General features: G+C 39.8%; 1 protein-coding gene across 2 annotated transcripts in view; it reads left to right on the forward strand.

Moving 5' to 3' along the window:
• The window catches only part of Aig1 (androgen induced 1), a 218,707-nt gene that overhangs the window by 57,731 nt on the left and 138,479 nt on the right, over positions 1-22,497 (forward strand). For both annotated transcript variants that reach the window (XM_036169141.1, XM_036169143.1), the window contains exon 3: positions 11,046-11,147. In XM_036169141.1, coding sequence (XP_036025034.1) covers positions 11,046-11,147 — 102 coding nt within the window. The remainder of the gene's footprint in view (positions 1-11,045; positions 11,148-22,497) is intronic.

The raw sequence follows: 22,497 nt of genomic DNA on the forward strand, positions 1-22,497 counted from the left end.
CACCGTCAGAATTCTAACACAGTTCTTCACAGTTCTTCAAAGGGCAATCTTGAGTTTCATATGAAACATACACACACACACACACACACACACACAGAGAGAGAGAGAGAGAGAGAGAGAGAGGGAGGGAGGGAGGGAGGGAGGGAGAGGGAGGGAGGGAGGGAGGGAGAGAGAGAGAGAGAGAGAGAGAGAGAGAAGAAAGAAAGAAAGAAAGAAAGAAACAGGATAGCTAAAACAATTCTTAATACTAAAAGAATAAAAAATAAAAAAACAAAACAAAACAAAAAAACTGCTGGAGGTTTTCAAGTCATACCTGATTTCAAGTCATCCTACTGAGTTAGAGTAATAAAAATGGCAAGGGACTGGCACAAAAACAGATACACTGAATATACTGATTGGCAGAATCTAGCTGAAGACAGAGACATAAATCTACACATCTATGGATACCTGGCTTTTGAGGAAATCAAAAATATACACTGTGCTGGTCAAACTGGGGAGCTGCCGATCAAAGAATCCAAATAGACTCACACTTACCACCCTTACAAAACTCAATTGCAAATGAAGCAAAGGCCTCAACATAAAGCCAGAAAACACTGCTCCTTCATCGATGAGAAAGTAGGGAACAGCCCTGAACTCATTGACACAGGAGAAGAATTCCTGCAGAGAATACCAGTAACACAGGCATTAAAATCAACAATTAACAAATGGGACCTCATGAAACTGAAAAGCTTCTGCATGGCAAAGTACACAGTCATTCTGACAAAGCAGTGACCTACAGAATGGGAAAAGACTTACCAGCTACATATCCAATGAAGGGCTAATACCCAAAATATAAAGAACCTAAAAAACTAGTTATTGAGAAAACAAATAAACCACTTAAAAAGTGGGGTATAGAGCTAAACACCCAGGCAGGGGTTTTGGGATCCATCCCTGGTACATGGGCAGGCTTTTGGGAGCCCAGTGCCTGTGGTGTGGCACCTTGTACAGCCTTGGTGGGGCAGGGAGAGGCTTGGACCTGCCTCAACTTGTTGTGCCGGGCTCTGCTGACTCCCCATGGGAGTCCTTGATTTGGAGGACATGGGGATGGGGATGGCTTGGGAGGGAGAGCTGAGGGGTAGGGGGAGGGAGGAGGTGGGATCTGTGGGTAGTATGTAAGGTGAGTAGAAAATTTCTTAATAAAAAAAAAGGGGGAGCCTACCTTGGATCCATTGAGATCATTATTTAGATACACGAAAGTCTTATTTGAATATGTTGCAGTAGATAATTGGAGTTCTTGGTAATTTTATATATTTCATTCCAACACATGTGATTGATATTTATCCTTTGCTCAATTGATGTAGAAACTGTTGATGCAAACCTCACCCTTGCTCTTTTGTACCAAGACATATACATTAGTCATTATTGTTCCACCATTAAACTTTAAAATTTTTTACTAATTGCTTAGGAATTAACAGGAGCAGTATGTTTTTGTCAAATAATTTTCCAGTAACAAATAATTTGATATGCCATATCTTATGTGATCTTTACTTTGTTATGGTAAGATATGTGGCTCTTTATAATAATTAAATGCTGTTTCAAAGTGTAAAAAATAAGATACTTAGACTACTTATTTCTAATTTGTATCCCCTTGATCTCCTATCTTATTGCAAGGGCTAAAACATCAAGTAGTATATTGATTAGGTATGGAGAAAGTGGACAACCTTGTCATATTCTTGACTGCCTTGAGTTTCTCTCCATTTAAATTGGTGTTGGCTATGAGTTCCTATAAATTGACTTTCTTATTTTGAGGTATTCCTTGTATCCCTAATATCTCCAGGACTTTTTTCTTAAAGGTGTGTTGGATTTTGTCAAAGGTTTTTACTGCATCTAATTTATTTGGTGGATTACATTGATTTATATATGTTGAGCCTTCCCCAAATCACTCAGATGAAGCCTACTTGGTTGTGGGTGATGATCTTTTGTTGTGTTCTTGGATTTGGTTTACAAGTAGTTCATTGAGAATTATTGCATTGAAATTCATAAGAGAAATTGGTCTGTAATTCTCTTTCTTTGTTGCGTCTTTATATGGTTTGGGTGTCAGGGTAACTGTGACCTTGTAAAATGAATTGGGCTGCATTCCTCATATTTCTATGTTGTGGAATAATTTAAAGAATATTGGCATTAACTCTACTTTTTCTTTTTTTTTTTTTTTCAAGACAGGGTTTCTTTGTGTAGTTTTGGTGACTGCCTGGATTTCGCTCCGTAGACCAGGCTAGCATCAAACTCACAGAGATCCTCCTGGTTCTGCCTCCTGAGTGCTAGGATTAAAGGCATGTGCCACCTCTGCCTGGTGGCATTAACTTTACTTTTAAAGTCTGGTAGAATTCTGCACTAAAACCATTTGCCCCTGCGGTTTATTATTATTGTTATTATTATTATTATTATTATTATTATTATTATTTGGATACTTTCAATGACTGCTTCTTTTTCACTATGGGTTCTAAGTCTGTTTAAGTTGCTCAGCCGGTCTTGATTTAACTTTGGTAAGTGGTATATATCAAGAAAAATATCTATTTCTTTTAGATTTTCCAGTTTGGTGGAGTACAGGTCTTTAAAGTATGTTCTCATCATTCTTCGAATCTCCTCAATATTTGTTGTTATGTCCCTCTGCTATGGATATCACTCTGTGTAAATAAAGTTCTGATTGGCCAGTGGCCAGGCAGAAAGTATAGGCGGGACAAGAGAGAAGAGAATTCTGGGAGGTGGAAGGCTGGGTGGAGAAAGACACTGCCAGCTGCCGCCATGACAAGGTGTAAGGTACTGGTAAGCCACGAGCCATGTGGCAAAGTATAGATAAATAGAAATGGGTTAATTTAAGATAGAAAAAGTAGATAAGAAGCAGCCTGCCATGGCCATACAGTTTATAAGCAATGTAAGTTTCTGTGTGTTTTCTTGGTTGTGTCTGAGCAACTGTGGGACTGGTGGGTAAGAGAAATTTGTCCTGACTGGGCCAGGCAGGAAAACTCCAACTACATCCCTCTTTTCATTTTTCATTTTGTTAGTTAATATATTGTCTCCTCCTTTTAGTTAATTTCAACAGGAGTTGTCAGTCTTATTGATTTTCTCAAAGAACCAACTGTTTGTTTCATTGATTCTTTGTTTGCTTGTTTTTTATTGATTTCAGCCCCAAGTTTGACTATTTCTTGCCGTCTACTCTTTTGGGACTGATTTTTTTTTTATTCTGGAACTTTCAAGGTGTACTGTTAAGTTACTAGTATGTTAAGTTACTAGTACAATACTTTTTAATGTAGGCACTTAGTACTATGAATTTGCCTCTTAGAACCAACTTTATTGTGTCCCTTAAGTTTGTGTATTAATTTCATTCATTTCTAGAAAGTCTTTAATGACCTATTTCTGTAGTAAGTTGTTCAGTTTCCATGAGTTTGTAAGCTTTCTGTTGTTTCTGTTGTGATTATTGATATCCAGCTTTAATCTGAAGTGGTCAGATAGGGTGCAGGGTGTTGTTTCCATTTTCTTGTATCTTTTGAGACTTGCTTTGTGCCTGAGTATGTGTTCAGTTTTGAAGAATGTTCTATGAGGTGTTGATCAGAAGGTATGTTCTTTTGTGTTTAGGTGGAAGGTTCAGTAAATATCTGTTAGGTCAATTTGGTTTATAATGTCAATTATCTACAGCATTTCTTTGTTTCATCTTTTTCTGGATGACCCGTCTCTTGGTAAGAGTTGGGTACCAAAGTCTCCAAGTGTCTGTGTGTGAGAGTCAATATATGACTTAAACTGTAGAAGTGGACGAAAGCTGAAGGTTTTGGTTTCTTCTCTGATTCTGTGCGAGAAACTTCAAAGAGATGCAGACCTTACATCATGTTTAGTTCTCTTTGGGTACTAATTTCTAGCAATTTCAAGTGAGGCATTACTGGTAGCTGTCACTCCAGTGCTTGGTTTTGAACCCTGAAGCTCTCTAAAGTAGTTTTGCCTCGTCCACTTTCAGTTCATGTCCAGGATTCTCATCTGGGCAGCTGAGAAGGGCGTGTGGGGAATGTGGCTGTCGGGCCTGGCCAGAGAAGGAGCTTGGTTATGATAGCAGAATGTCCCTGTATCATTTAGATTGTCATGGGAAACTATTTATTTTATATACAAGTAATAAACATCTCTAGTAAAGACATCTAGAGTGACAATTATGAATTCCTCTGTTTTGTACAAACAAGACTATTCTGTTTTTTCCTTGCACTAATTTTAATCATCTTTGCCTTTTAAAGAATTTCTATATTTTATCATTTTGAGTGGAGAGGCTATGCTGGAGATTCAACAATGACCTTGCACATTTTGAGAAAACATGTTACTCCTGAGCTATAACCTCATCTAAGTCTTTTTAATGCTGTTTATGTATTTTACCATGGAAATTGTCAAATTGTATAAATCAAGTATTTCCCCCAGTGAGCTGATTGTCAAACATTTGCTAATATAGCACCACTGGGAGCTAGTCTCTGTTCGCAGGAAGTGACCATTCAAGGTAGGTAATACTGTGTGGTTCTTTTTTGGTGTTTTGAGACAGGGTTTCTCTGTGTAGCTTTGTGCCTTTCCTGGAACTCACTCTGTAGACCAGGCTGGCCTTGAACTCACAGAGATCCACCTGGCTCTGCCTCCCAAATGCTGGGATTAAAGGCGTGCGCCGCCGCCGCCGCCGCCGCCGCCGCCGCCGCCGCCGCCGCCACCACCACCACCGCCAGCCTGTGTGGTTCTTGATAGTGAAGGTTGTGATCCCTGTACTCCATTGAGGGAATTTACACAGGTTATTCACAGTGACTTTCAAGAAAGTGTGAGTCACCTTGCTAGGTGTACTGCTAGAAGGCCAGGAGACACAGCTAACTGGGTAATCAGTCTTCCAAGTAATTCCTTAGATACAAACACGGCACAGATGGTATGAACTTGGCTTCCTGCACTGATAGTCTGTTGGTGGTATGGTCATCAAACCCAAAATAACTTTGAACTCTACTACCAGGGCATGAATATGAAATAAATAGTTTCCCATGACAATCTAAATGATACAGGGACATTCTGCTATCATAACCAAGCTCCTTCTCTGGCCAGGCCCGACAGCCACATTCCCCACACGCCCTTCTCAGCTGCCCAGATGAGAATCCTGGACATGAACTGAAAGTGGACAAGGAACAACTACTTTAGAGAGCTTCAGGGTTCAAAACCAAGCACTGGAGTGACAGCTACCATTAATGCCTCACTTGAAATTGCTAGAAATTAGTACCCAAAGAGAACTAAACATGATGTAAGGTCTGCATCTCTTCGAAAGAAGTTTCTTGCACCAAATCAGACAGAGACCAAAACCTTCAGCTTTCGTCCACGTGTACAGTTTAAGTCATATATTGACTCTCACACATTGATACTTGGAAACTTCAGTACCCAACTCTCACCAAGAGATAGGTCATCCAGAGAAAGATGAATAGCACCATTGTTGCCCAAAGCCCTTTATAAAACACAGGAAGGAATAATTCCAACTCATTCTTTGAACTCATTCATTTTCCTCCTACCAAAATCAGATGATGACACCTTGAGAAAATAAAATTATATATTAGTATACTTCATGACTAGAGATAAAATAAAACCTGAATGTTGAACAAAATGTCAATAAGTGGAATCCAGCAGCATATGCATATAACTATGGTAACCAGCCATGGGTTGTTAGTTTGACATTAAAAATCAATTAATATGCCACTGAATTTGACAGAATAAGGAAGAAAAGCTTAGGGTAGTAGCCTCAAGAGATGCCACAAAAGCATCTGAAAAATATTATCACTTCCAGTAAATGAGCGTATCTCCCAAGTGAAATTCTATGAGATCTTCCTCAGCTTGTCAAAAGACCTCTAAGAAAAACTGCAGCTAATGCTAAACTTCACTGTTGAGAAACTGAACAATTCTCTGCAACAGAGAAGATGATAAAGGCTTTCACTGTGAATTACTTTTACACAACTTTGTGCTAAGGATTTAAGTAGCAGAACAAAACAACATGTAGTTTATAAAAGAATTTTGTTATTTTGGATATACACACATACATGCACACATCTAAAATAATTTTTAAAGTAGTTACTAAAACTAGTAATCAAATTTAGTAAAGGCACAGGAAACAATGCCACTATTTAAAACTTACGTTTTTATAAAGTGGCAACAAAGGATACACAAAAAATATAATAGTAAAACTGTAGCTTCCAAAAACACGAAATACCTCTGTATAGATTCAGCAAATATTGTGAATATCTGTACATTGTTAACTAAAAATACTTCTGAGAGAAATGAAAGACAACTTTAGCATAGTAACCTATGCTACTTTTAGGAAATCTCAGTGTAACCAGGTGAGCAGGTCTCAAACAGTTAACACTGAGAATTCTGATAAGATATTTTTAAAAGTTTAACAAGAAATGAAAAGGACTGAAGGATATCAAAACCATTCTGAAACAATGGACTTTGTAAGAACATGTGGTAAAGAGAATTTTAATATGGTCCCAGAATTCTGCCCCTTGGTTTGACTTGTATAACTTCTTCTGTTGAATTAAGAAAGGGTCTGTAATATGAGGGAATTTAATTCTCATGATTAGATTGTGCTGTTCAGCAAAGTTGAAGGGGTTTCTCCCAATGGATCCACACTGATCTGAAGTGGCTCCTTGCCTATGTGTTTACACCTACACCTAATCTTTAACCCCACAGAAATAGACAAGGCTTCACTACTTGTGATGGTTAAGCTCAGTTGTTAATCCAAACTTGATGGGATATAAAATCATTGGGCAGATGGCCCTCTTGACTTGCCTGCAGTATATTTTGATTAGGTTAATTGTAGTGGGAAAACCCACATGGTAGGTGGCACCATTCCCTAGCCTCAGCTCCTAGACTATCTAACAAGGAGAAAATAAGCTGAACACAAACTTTCATGCTCTTTGCTTTTATGTTTATGTTATTTGAACTTTTTGTTTGTTTGTTTTTGTTTTTTTTGTTTTTCGAGACAGGGTTTCTCTATGTAGCCTTGCACATTCCTTGGAACTTGCTTTCTAGCCCAGGCTGGCCTCAAACTCAAAGAGATCCACCTGGCTCTGCCTCCCAAGTGCTGGGATTAAAGACGTGCGCCACCACCGCCTGGCCTTATTTGAACATTTTATACATAGGTTCAATATACCTTGATCATATCCAACCCCTCTACTGCCTTCTAACTTTTCCTAGGCTCATGTAACCTGTTTCTCTCCCAATTTCATGTCTTCTGCCTTACTCCAGTGAATGCTGTGAGGTTGGTATTTGCATGGGTGGGTGGGTGGGGGACAATCACTGGTCATGGACAATATATTAGTTGCCAGATCCCCTGAGGAGAGGTGAGTGTTTCTTCCCTAGCAGACATCAACTACCAATGGCTATTCAGCCAGAAGTAGGGCCTCCATAGCCCCTCCCCTGCACCCAGGCAAGAATTTTAACTGATTTGATATTGTACAAGTCTTGTGCAGAAAACCACAGCTTCTGTGAGTGTGTGTGTGTGTGTACAGCAGCCATGCCATATGCAGAGGACAGCATTTCACATTATTCCTCCTCATCCTCTTATGTATTCTGTGCCATGACTCTTGTGGTATTCCCTGAACCTTTGGGTAAAGGAGTTTTTGACTGTAGAAGCAACATAAACAGCTACTTTAAGTTCCTTCTGCATCTGTGACCTCACCTCTATGATGGACTGTAACATCCTACTGTGGACTAAAACAAATACTTTCTGAAGTTGCTACTGTTGGGGTATTTTATCAGAGCAACAAGGAAAGTAACTAAGAAACCACTCTTTAAAGCCAATTATTTATTATAATTACCTGGGAGTCAGACCAGAGGAAGAAACCCTGGGACATATTTGTATGTTAGGGCAGGGAATTCCCAGACTGAAATCACCTGGATGTAGTATAGAAGGGGAATAGAGGAGATTATGAATGAGAAGCTACTAGACCTGAGATATCATCACTCCAATGGGAAGGCCAGAAACACACGGTGGTAGAAGATGCCTCTCAAAGCAGGAACAACATCAAGACATTATTAAAATGTAAGATCAGATTACTGCAGGGTGAGACCCAGGGCTCATAATATCTGACAGATTTCAAGTGATGTGGATGCTGTTGATTCATGGACCACACTGAATATCCAGGCTGTAAAGTGTGTGCCTAGTAGTGCATCCCTGGCACTGAGGCATTGAAACAGCTGTATTTAGATTTTTCTCACTGAGTTGTTCAATATATACAGAAAGAACAAAGTGAAAATAGGAAGTTCTGTCTTTCATTTGGAGTCTGGTTTGTAAAATGGTCTTATATGAGGCATCTCATGTAACTTATTGGCAACCAACTGTCTCTTCCCAAGTAGCAGTTTAGAAAGACTGCTTGGTCATGAAAGGATACCCTCGTTCTCATAGCTTCTTTAACTTAGATCTCCTCAGCCGTCAAATTCACAGCAATATGAAACCCCCAGCATTCTCTCTCTGAATTCTTTCTCACAGACCTCACAGCCCTGGGAAATATCCTGCATGGTTCTACTAGGAAAAAAAAATGTCATCAAGTCTCAGAGGAGCCATTGTGACCTTCAGAGTCTGTCTTTTATATGTTCTCAGTGACTTCCTCACACATTTATCCACTCCAAGAGCCTCAGATTATTGCCCCTCTGGGCTCAGCCCACTTTCTGGTTGCCTGCTAGAGTTCTTCCTCCACTGGAGAGAGGGAGGGCTTCATTTGTGACTGCTCATTCTTGTCATGGCCTTCTGGACTTCATTTTTCATTTATTCTGTCTTCCATGTATTCTGACTTCTAGCCATCCAATAACCTCCCTAGATCCCCACCCCACCCACTTTAACAAGACTTCTTCGTCTTCTTCCATCCCTCCCATCCCCTGCTTATAAGTAGGATTTCTTTCCCACCATCCTTCCTGGCTCCCAGGATCACCTTGTTCTTGCAGTCTTGACTTTACCAAATTGTCCAGACTATCAATCTGAAGATCATTCAGGGGAAAAATGACCTACTTTTTACTCTTGTTACAGGAATATCTATATCTAGAAATATATATTTATATATTAGTTCATATGTATTCCTAAAAGCTTGTTAGATGTGGGCTTTCCTTACTATTCTTTATTCATACTAAGGAGGTAAAGTAATTGCTTTGTAGATTCTCTTAAGTGAGTTCAAAACATGGTTTTTGTGAGAGTCCCTTCCATCTATGATATGTGAAATCTTATGTGCAAATAAATGCTGTTAAAGCAAAAATGAAAATCTTGGTTTTTCCGTGGAAAACCAAGCATGGAAAAACCAAACAATCTATACTTCTGCCTATTTTAGGGAGATAATATTGACAGTTAATGTAATGAAGTTTGAAACAGTGGCTAGAGAGATAATTCATTGTTTAAGAGCACTGGCTGCTCTTCCAGAACACCAAGGTTCAATTCCCAGCACCCACATGGCAGCTTACCACTGCCTGTAACTCCAGTTCCAGGAGATCTGACACCTTCACACAGATATCCACACAGGCAAAATATCAGTGCATATAAAATAGAAAATAAATAAATAATTAAAAATGTAAAGTACCTGTCAAATACCTACTTTGTGAGTATAGTTGTTATGGATGGCCATATCGAAGTCTAAGATGGTGAATAATTCAAAATTATGGATAACTTAAAAATTATTCACTGAACTTGAAAAGTTAACATAATTTTCCTTAAGCTGATAATTAGTTTTTTCTTTTGTTTTACTTTTGTATATTTGTAAATATAGTAAAAAATTATTTATCCAAAAGCAAGGTAAATAACGGGGGGGGTGTCTAAAAGGGCTCTAAAACAATATACAGAGGCTTACAGTCACCTGCTGTAATGATTAATCTTTATATTTTATAAAACAGTAAATTTTTGAAACACCTTTGATTTCAAAGGAGAAGATCTCCAGATTTAAAAGCAGACATAGTTAGAAAAGAATTTTGGGACCTTCTGATTACTAGTCTTAAGCTACCAAGTATAATTTAGTATCTTATTTAAAGTTGAATTAATATAATGCAGGCGTATAGATTACCTATAATTATAAAGACCAAAATAAAATAGTTTATACTCATGCTGCATTGTCTTAATTCTGTAGGACTTTAAAAATCACTCTATAGTGAGCTGTGTGTAATTTACAATATATATATGTGTATCTAGATACACATATGTGTATATATGTGTATACACACACACACATATATATATATATATATATATATATATATATATATGTTAAACTCTGTGCTGATGGCTAAGACCATGGGCCATTATTTTCTTTATTTGAATCTGAACTTTATTTCTCACTGTTAGTTTGAAGAATGGTGAAATAATAAATAAATCAATACTACTTCTACTCTCTCTGGATTACTGTGCTGCTGTTGGGTCCAGGAAATGTCTATAATTCAGATGAGCTCCATACTTACTCCAAGAGAATTAGGAATCTTTCTTTTCTCCTTCACACACCTACTTCTCAGAATAGCTAAGCCTTGGCTTAGGCTGTATGAACTAATACATTCCCTAGACATGTGACCTGGGGATGTGTGCTTGGCAGTTGGTTTAGTGCTGGTATTGGTGCAAAGCAAACATGAAAAGATGAACAGCATTTAGCCCACGTGGCAGGATCAAGGAAGGGGGACATTGTCAACATTGTTTGCAGTGTATACTCTTTCTAGTGAAGAATGGGACTATTCCACAGATATCCCTGAGTGAACTTATAAACCCCATGGAGAGGGATCAGACGGGCACAATTAGCCCCAAGATAGTGTTCTTCCTGACAGCAGGTCTCTCCTCTCTCCCTTTCAAACAGGCTCCTCTACCTGAAGAACATAGTTGGAGATCAAAGAGGAACTTGACACATAGTGAATACCACAGAGTGAAGGGGGAACCATTTTTGTAGTCATTCATTGGTTTTTCTGCCTTCTCAGCATAAATTACAAATTCTCTTAGGTTTTTAAAATACAGTTATGTGTTGTAAAAGATGAACTTGAAACAAAAGATTTCCTTTTCTTTCCAGTTCGTTGTCGCGGTGTTCTGGACCATCTATGCCTATGACAGAGAGATGATATACCCAAAATTGCTTGACAACTTCATCCCCGGTTGGCTGAACCATGGAATGGTGAGTGGATTAAAATAAAGAGCTTCCTTTGATGAAACAAAAATCTATTGAAGAACTATTCTTTAGTTCATACTTCCCTTCACAGGGACCTACATGTCTGAAATCTTGACAGATTATAATGAGAGAATACTGATAGTAAATAAGATCTCTTTCTGTGACACTGAGTCATTGTGTACACTGTGGTGGATGAATCCATTTGTAAGAGATGCCAGTGATGTTCAATCCTACAACTAGCTCGTTTCTGGATGAGTGTGGTTTCTGTGCTATTAGAAGTGTGTCCTCATTCCCCAAGGATGCGTTCCACCTGTATAGCCATTGGCAGTAGGTCCCACCCCACCTTGCCTGAGAGGAACTGTGTTGGAAGGCACTGTTGCACTTGGGCAGCTTTCCAGACACACAGTAAGACTGTTTTATTCCTTCAAGATCTGTGGCAGACCTTTGAGGAGTCTGTTTCTTTTAAAAATTATATATATATATATATATATATATATATATATATATATATATGTATTCATTATCACATGTGGGTGCTTGCATTGAGTTTATGTGAACCTCATGTGTAAAGGTGCCCATGGAGGCCAGAAGAGGGTGTTGGATACCTGGAACTGGCATTGTAGGAGGTTGCAAACCAGCTGATGTAACCAATAGGAACCCAACCCAGAGCCTTTGTAGGCAGATAGCACTCAAACTGCTGAGCCATCTTTCCATCCCCCATTGAAGATGTCATTAGCAATGGACTTATTTGCCTCGTCAAAGTCCACTCTTGCTGGGAGTTTTGCCTCTTTCCTGTCCAATTCTCTCTGGCCCTTTAGCTGTGTCACATTGCTCTTATTTGTTTCAAATCAAACACTTCAGATGGTTTGTTTACCACTTTGCAAGATTGGAGGGTTATATTTTCTAGAGAGAAGTTGTGTATCTTTTCAGCTTCTAAATTTGAGCAGAGTTTTGTTATTAATGAAAGGCAATTTTTAGAATAATCCCAGGGTGTTCCCGTTGAAAAGGCCAACCCGTCACAGAAATTATAGGGGAAGCAAGCACTAGAAATCATGAGTCTTGGGTCCAAAATAACAGTTCTTCCTATTATTTATCTTCTGTCCCCAGTTGTGGGACATTTTAAACAAAGCACAATGCACTAACAAATGTTACTGTACAGAGGCGCTTTGATCCATTCTTTCTAAAGACGACCCATCAGAAGTGGTGCGTCAGACAATTGGAATTTGATTTGATGTCAGTTAGAGCTGTTGAAAAATCAACCTGTTGATCTAATTTCCTACGTAAAAGCGGGTCTTGTTAGTCCTCATCATTTCCTGCCCCAAATCCCCTTCTTGTTCTCTACAGAATCCTTGTCTTAGGGTTTCCATTGATGTAAGGAGACACCATGACCAAGGCAACTCTCCCCGCCCCCTTTTATTGGAAATAGATTTACAATACATCTTGATTACAGTTTCTCCTCCCTCCGCTCTTCCCAGCTCCTCCCCACCCCCCTTCCCATATAGATCCACTCCTTTCATGTCTCCCATTAGAAAAGAACAGGTTTCTAAGAGATAAAAACAAAATACAACACGATAAAATATAATCAATTAAAGCAAAAAAAAACATCACGTGGAAGTTGAACAAGGCAAACCAACAGAAGGAAAGAAGCCCAAGAGAAGGCATAAGTACCAGAGACCCACTTGTTCACACACTCAGGAGTCCCATAAAAACACTAAACTGAAAGCTTTCATATATGTGCAGAAGAGCTGGTGAACATGGGACAAGCCCTGGGTTTGCTGTTTCAGTCTTTGTGAGTTCATACGAGCTTTGCTCAGTTGATTTAGAAGGACTTGTTCTTTTAGTGTCCTCCATCTACTCTGGCTCTTATCTTTTTCTCACCTCCTCTTCCTTGGCATTCCCTGAACACCGAGGGGAGGGATTTAGTCGGGACATCCCACTTTGCAAAATATCTGGCTGTATTTGTTCCTATATGCTGTAGGTGGAAGCTTCTTCTCTGATGATGGTTGAATAAGGCACTGATCTTTGAGTATACCAGACTCCATCAGGAGTCATTTTATCACTACTTTGTTTTTTAAGAACAGTAGTATTTGGTTTTATGCCAGGTCTCTGGGCTATCTAGTCTCTGGTTCTTGATCATCCAAGCAGTGTTGGGTCTGGATTTCATCTCATAGAGGGGATCTTAAGTCAAATCAGATGTAAGTTGGTTACTCTTACAAGCTTTGTGACACCATTGTCCTAGGATATCTTACAGGCAGGACAGCACTGTAGATTATAGGGGTCATGGCTGGGTTGGTGTTTACATTTCCTTTTCGGTAGCCTGCAGAGACCTTTCCATACCAAAGCCACTAAAACACAGGGTTGAAGGTTCTACGTCAGCACTCGCTCAACCTCCACGTTTAATGAGTTGTGTGGGTGTTGTCTTCTGCAATGGGGCCTTGCTGTCAGTTTGTGGAGAGCAGCCTATGGTTTTGGCAACAGCCTGGATTGTTTGGGGATTTCCATGGAAATCCTTTGGCTAAAAATTCAAATGTGTGTAACTCAGTCCCTGTTCTGGAAGCTTCATTTGGTGAAAAGAGATGGCCAGTTGGTATTCAGTCTCCCCTATTATTTGGATATCATTATAATTGCTTTCATATATTTTAGGAAGATTACACTGCATTAGATTTTTGTACCACCCCACAGTTCTATCCACATTCCCTCCCTTAACCCTATCTACCCTCCCTCCCCCCCCCATCTTATCACCTGTTCCCATCCTCCAGTCCACACATAAAATCCATGAGATCCATGAGTCTCCCCAGTCTCTTCCTGTAGAGCTAACCTCTCTGGGTCTACAGACTATAGTTTGGTTATCATTTACTCATCAGCTAATATCCACATGCCATGTTTATCCCTGGTGTATTTGGGTTTCCTCAGTTAGGATGATTTTTTTTTCTAGTTCCATCCATTTGCCAAGGCAATTCTAATGAGAGAAAGCATTTGATTGAGTGCCTGTTTATAGTTTCAGGGGTTTAGTCTGTTATCATCATGGTATGGAGCACTGAGACAAACAGGCGGATATGGTGCTGGAAAAGTAGTTAAGACTTCTGTATCAGCAGGCAGCAGGATGGAGGGCATGGAGACTGGACCTGGCATGGACTTCTGAAACCTCAAAGCCTACCCCCAATGACACACTTCTCCAACAAGGCCACACCTGCTCTAAAAAGGCACCTAATCCTTCTAATCCTTTCAAACAGTTGCAAATCCTGGTGAATAAGCAGTCAAATATATGAGCCTATGAGGGCCATTCTTATTCAAACCACCACACTAATGCTCATCCAGTTACGCCAATGATTTATTGTCTTATGAAGCATTTCCAAACTCCCCAAGCAAATTTAGCTGTTCTGTTTTTCATGTTTGCACACACTACCCTACACACACACACACGTGTGTGTGTGTGTGTGTGTGTGTGTGTGTGTGTGTGTGTGTTTATCCCCATAAAAAATGTTGAAATCCTATGCAAAACATCAGTGTTTGTATCCTAAGCCCTTTACTCAGATGCCTTATACAGGCTAAGATCAATATGTGCTTGATACATTGAAAAAATTAAGTACTGTAAGTTTTAAAAATTCTCTCCTGCTTATATCTAATTGCTATTGTTCCTTCAGACCACTGTGTGCTAGGAATTGTATAGTCATTGCATGTTTAATTTTTTACAGTGCCACTATGAACAAGTAAATTATTATTTCATTTATAAATGAAGAAACCAAGGCTCAAAAACTATATACTGTCCCCAAATCACTTAGCTATGGTGATAGCAATGAGATCTGAGCTCATGCCTATATACACTTCTAAATATATACACTTCTAAATGGTTTGTGTTTTATATGAATATGTGAAACATTAACTAATTCTTTAGAAATGTTACAAGTATAGGTCAAAATGCAGAAGAAATATTTTGAAAGTATTTTGCAGTTTTGTTTCAAACTGTCTAGCGTACATAGTAAAGCTGTTGAAGAAAATGCAATTGACAATTAACTAGGCATTTTAGGAATAATATTCATGCCGTTTGTCACTCCTTGAAGAAAGACTATAGATAGAGATGCCCTTGCCACTATAGATACTAAACCACGTCCTCTCTTAGGAGCAAGCTTTGGTCACCATCAAGCATATTCTTATCCAAACATGAAACAAATTGTCACAAATTCTCCAAATATGAGGAAGAGTGATAGGGGCAGATGGCTGTTTTTATTAGGAATCCAAACTGAGTGGATTAGGAAAGGGGGATCCCTGAAATGGTTGCCTACTCCCCAGTAGGGTAATACTGTGCACCTCTTCTAATGTTAGGAGGTCTTAGTTGGGAACATAGTTACATCATTGCTGTTAGCCTCACTCTGCTCTTGTTCTGCTGATTGTTTACAGCCTTGACTTGCACAGTGTTACCTTCAGACCAGAGAATTAATTATTTTATTTGCAGATCATTGCTCTAAGGTTTTAATGTTTCAAACAAATGGCTTATTAACCATATGTGTGGCCATTAGAACTTGAACTCGGCTCAGTTTCTTCTCTTAACTCTCATGAAAAACTTAATGGTTTTTCTTTTGGAAAAAGTAGGGCTATTTAGACATGCAAGGAGGAATTGAATGACATGAATATTTAGGAAAGAGTAAGGATAATTTAATTAACCTGTTAAATCCTCTGAGGTAATATAAGCTTAGTAGATTCTTTCACAGTGAATTTGTTTCCCAGCACAGATAAATGGCCTTTTCTTTGCGTGTTCTAATTCATGATCCCAAAATTAAGGACCAGAGAACTTGTAAACAGTAGCTGAGGAATATCCTTCAATATTCATTCACCTTCCTCTCTCTCTCTCTCTCTCTCTCTCTCTCTCTCTCTCTATATATATATATATATATATATATATATATATATTAGAATTAATTAAATAAAATACTGTTGATTCTTTATTTTTATAAGTAATTTCTGGAATCAATGGTGGCAGGAGTCAGATGTGACATGGATTATAGGTATCTACAACCTATTTGTGAGGAATGTCCAAACACAAATAAAATACTAATTCAAGAATGTTTTAATAGATTACCATTACCTATTTAAATATTTATCATTAAAAGCACCCCAAGAAGCCAGACACACACCTTTAATCCCAGCATTCGGGAGCCAGAGGGAGGTGGATCTCTGAGTTTGAGGCCAGCCTGGTCAACAGAGTGAGTTCCAGGACAGGCTCCAAAGCTACACAGAGAAACCCTGTCTTGAAACAACAAAAAAAGCACTCCAAGAAAGAATGGACTTTGTTCTTGTGTATATTCGATGAAGATTTCCCCCCAATTTTTTTCTTTCTTTCTTTTTTTATTCATCTCTCATGTGTCACATCCCCACTGAAGTTGCCCCTCCTTCCAGCTCCCCTCTCTTCCAGATCTACTCCTCTGTTTCCCTCAAAAGAAAATAAATAAATAAAAAGAGCAGGCCTCCCAGGGATAGCCATTAAACATGGGCATAACAAGAAACACTAACACTAGGTACAAACCCTTACATCAAGGATGGATGAGGCAACCTAGAAGGAGGAAAAAGTTTCTCATGAGGAAAGCCAGGTGCGGGCCAGTGAGATGGCTGAGGTGTTTGCTGCCAACCTGAGAACCTGAGTCCAACCCCCAAGACCCACATGGGAGGAGAGAACTGGCTGGTGCAGGTCTTCCCTAAGCTCCCAAATATTTATTAAGGATCTAGAGTGCACACAACTGGGATAAAGCTTGAAGGCAAATCCTGGCCCCATCTCAAAGAGTGTTGCCAACTCTGGAATTTAAACATGGAACTTCTGGGAAGAAAATTGGTCAGGTGACTGACTCTAGACTCATAGGATCTGAAGTTCACAAGCCAATTATTTCAATGTATGTTAGTGATGCCAAAAGTTAGCCATGATTCTAACTAAAGGAGAGTGTTTTGTCTCCTCCTGTTGTCCACAGGAGCTGATCCTAGGTTTTATTTGAATCACAGCAGGAGAAATGGGTCAATATGTGTGTGACAACACTAAGTCAACCTCATTGTGTAACTAAGAAGTTGCCACTGGGCTCTCCAAATTAGCCCCTAAACTTAATTTATTACAATCAGAAATATAAACTTACACAGTAGCATATTTTCTTTCAGCCAGTGTTTAATATGCAATACAAGTTTGTTCTGTCCTTGAACCCTGATTTGTATCTGTATTCCCAACAACTCCATCCATAGATTACACTGATCAGACATTTACTAAGCATTGACATGGAAGGATGTTTGATGTACTTGTCATGGATGCTCCGAAGAATTGCACACTCACTTGTATATCTTTTTACCACTGATGACCACACAAGGACATGCAAGGGAATAGATTGGTTCCTGTCTTAGTCACTGTTTTGTTATTGTTCTATTGAAGAGACACCATGACCAAGGCAACTCTTAGGAATGAAAGCATTTAATTGGGGTCTTGATTATAATTTCAGAGGTTTAGGAGCAGTACCAAACATCTGCATCCTGGTCTGTAGATTGAGAGAGAGTCAGGACTTGGCATGGCTATTGAAGTCTCAATGCCAACCTACAGTGATATACTTCTTCCAACAAAGTCATGCCTCCTTCTCCCTTCAGTCATTTCAAATGAGGTCATTCTCTGGTTACTAAGCATTCATATATGTGAGCCTATAAGGACTGTTCTTGTTCAGGCCACCACAGTACCTAAACTACTGAGTTTGGTCATGGACAGATGTTGTTGAGATTTTTGTAAGGCTCACAAGTGGAGACTGAATGCTAGTACAACCCAGAAAACAGGTGTTGAAAACCATCTTTCTATACAACAGGCTGTCGGGCATTGTGGGGTTGCACAATGAGAAAAACACAAGAGGAGGAACAGTGTCATAGGATGCAAATGGTGTGTTTGAAGTCCAGGCACATAAGTAGAAACAAAGCTGTAGAGACAGACTCGTCCTTGGAGGGCTGTTTGCACTCTGGCAGAGAGAAGCACATGTTTTCTCACCTGTCTGTGGGTTGTGAAAATTGAGCCCAGAACCTTCCTTTTTAGACAATTTGACTTTTCAGGCATTGTCAATGGAGTCAAGAAAAGCAATAAATAAATATGTTAGATCTAGGAAGATTGCAGGCTTGCTGTGATGCTCTGACAAGAAGAACCAATGATGAGACATGCCTCTGCTGTAGAAGACCTAGTTTAATGTTTAAAAACATCAGGAGAAAATAAAACCATGTGGAAGGTTAGGGTGTTATTATTATTATCATCATTATTATTAGAACAGATCCTAAAGCAGGCGGAATCTTTATATTCTAATAATCGCAGCAGGGATGTTCACTCCCTGTAATTTATGAGGAAAAAAACATAAACCCTACCCCTCACATACGTGATTTGTCATGTCTAGTTATATTTAACTGATCCCCACAAGAGGCATAATTTAGTCAAGTATTTATCCTGTTCAATATTATTTGACATTTGGTAGTTATGAAAAGCTTTCTACATCTGGTTTTCCCAGAAGAGAAGGCATTAAGTGCTACTTGCATTGTGGTTGGTTTTGCAAGAAGTCAAGATCTGACATTATTTTGGTAGATAACATGACTTATGGAATGTTTTCAGCCTTGAGATTCACAGATTGTGCAATTCGTGGTCCATAGAGTCTGTGCCCCTCTTGTATTAGACATTCCATGAAGGGAGTTACTGGTGGAAATAAAACCATTATAAACACTCCACAGATAAGAACTGGTCTGTCTGTCTATCTGTCTGGCATTCATTCTGAAGTAACTAGAAGACAGCTGAAAATTTTGAGAAATGAAAATTAGAAGCAGAAACAGAGGTCAAAAACTTCTTAGGGATCCTCCAAACAGATAAGGCCCTGAAAACTGAAGTCAAGGGAGCTTCATGACAAACAGATACTCTCCGAGGGGGTTGCAAGTGTTCTGTGGGGGACGTTTGCAGCATCATGTTGTACAGGAATCACTTCCTCCCTTATGAATTTTCATTCATGACTGTATGTCCTCCCAAGTCCAATTTGCTCCTGTTAGGTTTTGTGGTGTTAAAGTTAAACATTGGGGTTTAATTCTTCTTCCTTTTTAAAGTCACTTTCCCCTTCATTTAAAATATGAATCGGCCCAGCAGTGGTATTAGTTCAAAGCAGCCCCCTGAGTTCTAGTCAGAGTTCTTGGGTCCATCAAAACCCAAAGTGTGGTTTACTTAAGGGCCTTTCTCCCTAATCCTTAAATCCAGATATATTTCAAAGTAAATCTAATTCATCTGTTTTCCATTCATTTGTTGCTAGGTCTTCATATTTTGTGGAGGGGTGGTGGCAGGCAGGAAGGTGTTGTCCTATGCACTGGCTTCCTCCTTCATGCCACAGAGAGATCATTCATGAGTCACAACCCAACTTCTTGGCCAAATTCCCAACCCATATCCTTTCCAGTTCCCTTTTAATTGAGGTGCCAACCTCAGCTAACATCAGTGTATCTGGCAAAGACAGTTAAGGAGGGAAAAAAAATCCACATTGGTGTCACAGAACCAGACAATCCCAGATGCTAAGATCTTCAAGTGCATGTGCCATGTGATACAAAAATTCCAGAGCAGTCTCTGACTGGGCATATCCAAAGATGGAGATCCAATAGGGAACCATGGTCATGGGAGTTTATCACCTGTGGGAAACGCCATCACAGCGGACAAAGGCTTCTCTCCAGTTAAGGTCAGCCAACTGTCCTCACCCATTCTGTAGTATTGGAACACCAGTCCTCTGGGTTCTTCTCACAGACTTTCTGAACATGTCTCCCTATACACGATCACTTCCACTTGGCAAGATATGCAGGAGCCATTCCAAGTCTGTGTTTCCTGGTTCCAGTATGGGACATAATACTCTGGTTTTGACATATGGAGTAAATATTAAAACCAACTCATTACATTCACTCGGCTCTAAATCTTGTCACTCACCATGTGTTGCCATTGCCGCATAGCCAGATGTATCCATGAGCTCCTATGTACCACATCTCCACAGTAAAATCCTATTAGTCGGATCTTCCAAACTTACCCTGGTCTCTTCTTATATCCACTGTACCCATGTCAGTTCAAGGTTTCAGCTTCTCAACTGAGCTGCGGCAGCTGGCTTTCTCTCTCCTACTCTGTGTCTCTCCCTTTCTCGGTCTCCTCTGTTTGTCTTTAGCTAGTCCTTTTGGCAGCCTAGACTACCTTTCCCAGAGAATGGGAGTTCCAGTGGCTTCTAGTACATTCCTTGCTCGGGTACCAACTGTGAGTGAAGGGAATCTTGGTCTCCTAAGTTGAGTGGGCTCTTTACCGCACCACATGGCTTTATCCATACATTGTTTGCTTTCCATTTATTTACGTGTTCACTTCACACAGAGACTTTCAGGCCAAATGGGACAGCAGTCCCTTATCCGCACAAATCCTTTCTAAAAAAATCTGGAGTGATGCACACTCAGTAAATGCTAGTGAGGAAAGGCTACAGAGGCCCTTCCTTATTATCATGCTCTCTCTTCTTACCATGTCTCATCTTGCCTGTACCCATTTTCAGCATCATATGACCTTTGCACAATGCACAGCAAAGCAATGTAACCATTGTCCTTGCTTATTAGTATTGCCTAAGCTTCCATTAACATCAAAACTTTTATGCCTTTTTTATCTGATGTTTGTATGATGACATTTAACACCATTGCTGATGTTTTGTTTTTGGTCTCAACTCTAGAACCCTTAATTATATTCCTAGTGGAGTCTATGTTGTCAAACTCAATGTAAATGTAATTTGGACTATGGGGAAGCCACTCTAGAATTGGGTGATCACTGAGAGAATGTATTGGAGGTTAAAAAAAAAAAGGTTTTTGCTTTGAATTTTGGTGCTTAGGGTTGCACTGTTGAATTGAAGTTGATTTGGTGGGGGGGGGGAGTGCACAAAAACAGCAGGAAAATGCTTGACAATTTGAGCAGAAAATATGAATTCCATGGTCACCTTGCCTGGAGACATGCACATTTGATTGAGATAGTTGTATAGTGGCAGAAGGAAAAACTGAGACATAGTGATTCCCATATCCTGTGTTGGAGAAACTGAATAACTATGTGTACACATGAATGTGGAGGGTGGGGAGGTGGGAGAGGGAGGGGGAGAGAGGGGGGGCAGAGAGAGGGAGGAGAGAGAAGAGAGAAACAGAGACAGACAGAGAGAGAGGCAGGAGAGTGTATTACATGATAAGGGAATTCATGAGAGAAAAGGATGGGGCTGGAATGGACAGGAAACAAATGGTGGCCTAGAGCCAAACTCTGCAGAGAAGGTTTGGTGTTGAGTTTTTCTCAGCTGACTGGACTCTACATATCTAGAGTTCCCAAGGAATCCCTGCGCGGATCACAGTTAGAAACTTTTGAGAATTTAGAAGCATTATCTCAGACCCTTATGATGGCTGCAGATCATGGGGGTGGCAAGAATCCATTGGTGGTCTCCCCATTCTTGTCATACGTGCATGCTTCTTTTTCCAGGCATACAGAGTGTAGAAAGGCACTTCCAAGTGTTTGCTCTAGCCTCCTTACTTTCTACCCACTCCCCAGGGCCATGTGATTCTGACTCTAAATACTCAATTTGTCCCCATCCTTTGGATATACAGATGTGTTTGTCTGACTTCTCAGAGCTCATTTATACTCTTCCAAGTTAAGGCTTGTCCTATAGCATTATCCCCTACAACACTGTCAATAACAATGGACCCCAGCCACAAGTCTTCTCTAAACTGTCACCAGGACTGAGTCTATACCAATTCCTGGTTCTTCTGCCAAGAACCTTACTTACCCTGAGTCTGGCTGTGTAAGCATCATCATCCCTTTGAATTTCTCTGGTTTATAAGCCTCTTTGCCCCTCAGGTATCTCCACTACATGGGTCTCAGCTTTATGTATTGGTATATCTGACTCAATACATGCGATAAGTTAGCACTCAGAAAATGTTCTCTGAATGAATGAATCAATGAGTGAAGGTGTAAGTGTCCTCACTATCCCACTTTGATAATACTACCTGGACTTAACCTGGACTCCTTACTTCATGTGGACCTAAGATGGTGCTTTATGATTGCCATTTCATTTTCAGGTTCTGTAATGTACCTTCTCTGTAATCCATTCTAAAGCCTGGAGCATCCTTGTTGAACTCATTGATCGACAACACTCTCCAGTACCAGTCTTTTCTCTTACCATCAGAATTATCTGTACCAGCCTTCAAGTGGCAGTATGACAACTTGTCCAAGCTTGCAAATCTCTTGGGTGTTCAGATTGGGTGTGACCCATGAGCACCCTGCTTGGTACCTTTGCTTCTTGGGAAGTCTTTTCAAGAGCCTTGTAACATCCAGTTAAGGAGATGTGAC

Source organism: Onychomys torridus, chromosome 19 (genome assembly GCF_903995425.1).
Source record: "Onychomys torridus chromosome 19, mOncTor1.1, whole genome shotgun sequence".
NCBI classification, from domain to species: domain Eukaryota; kingdom Metazoa; phylum Chordata; class Mammalia; order Rodentia; family Cricetidae; genus Onychomys; species Onychomys torridus.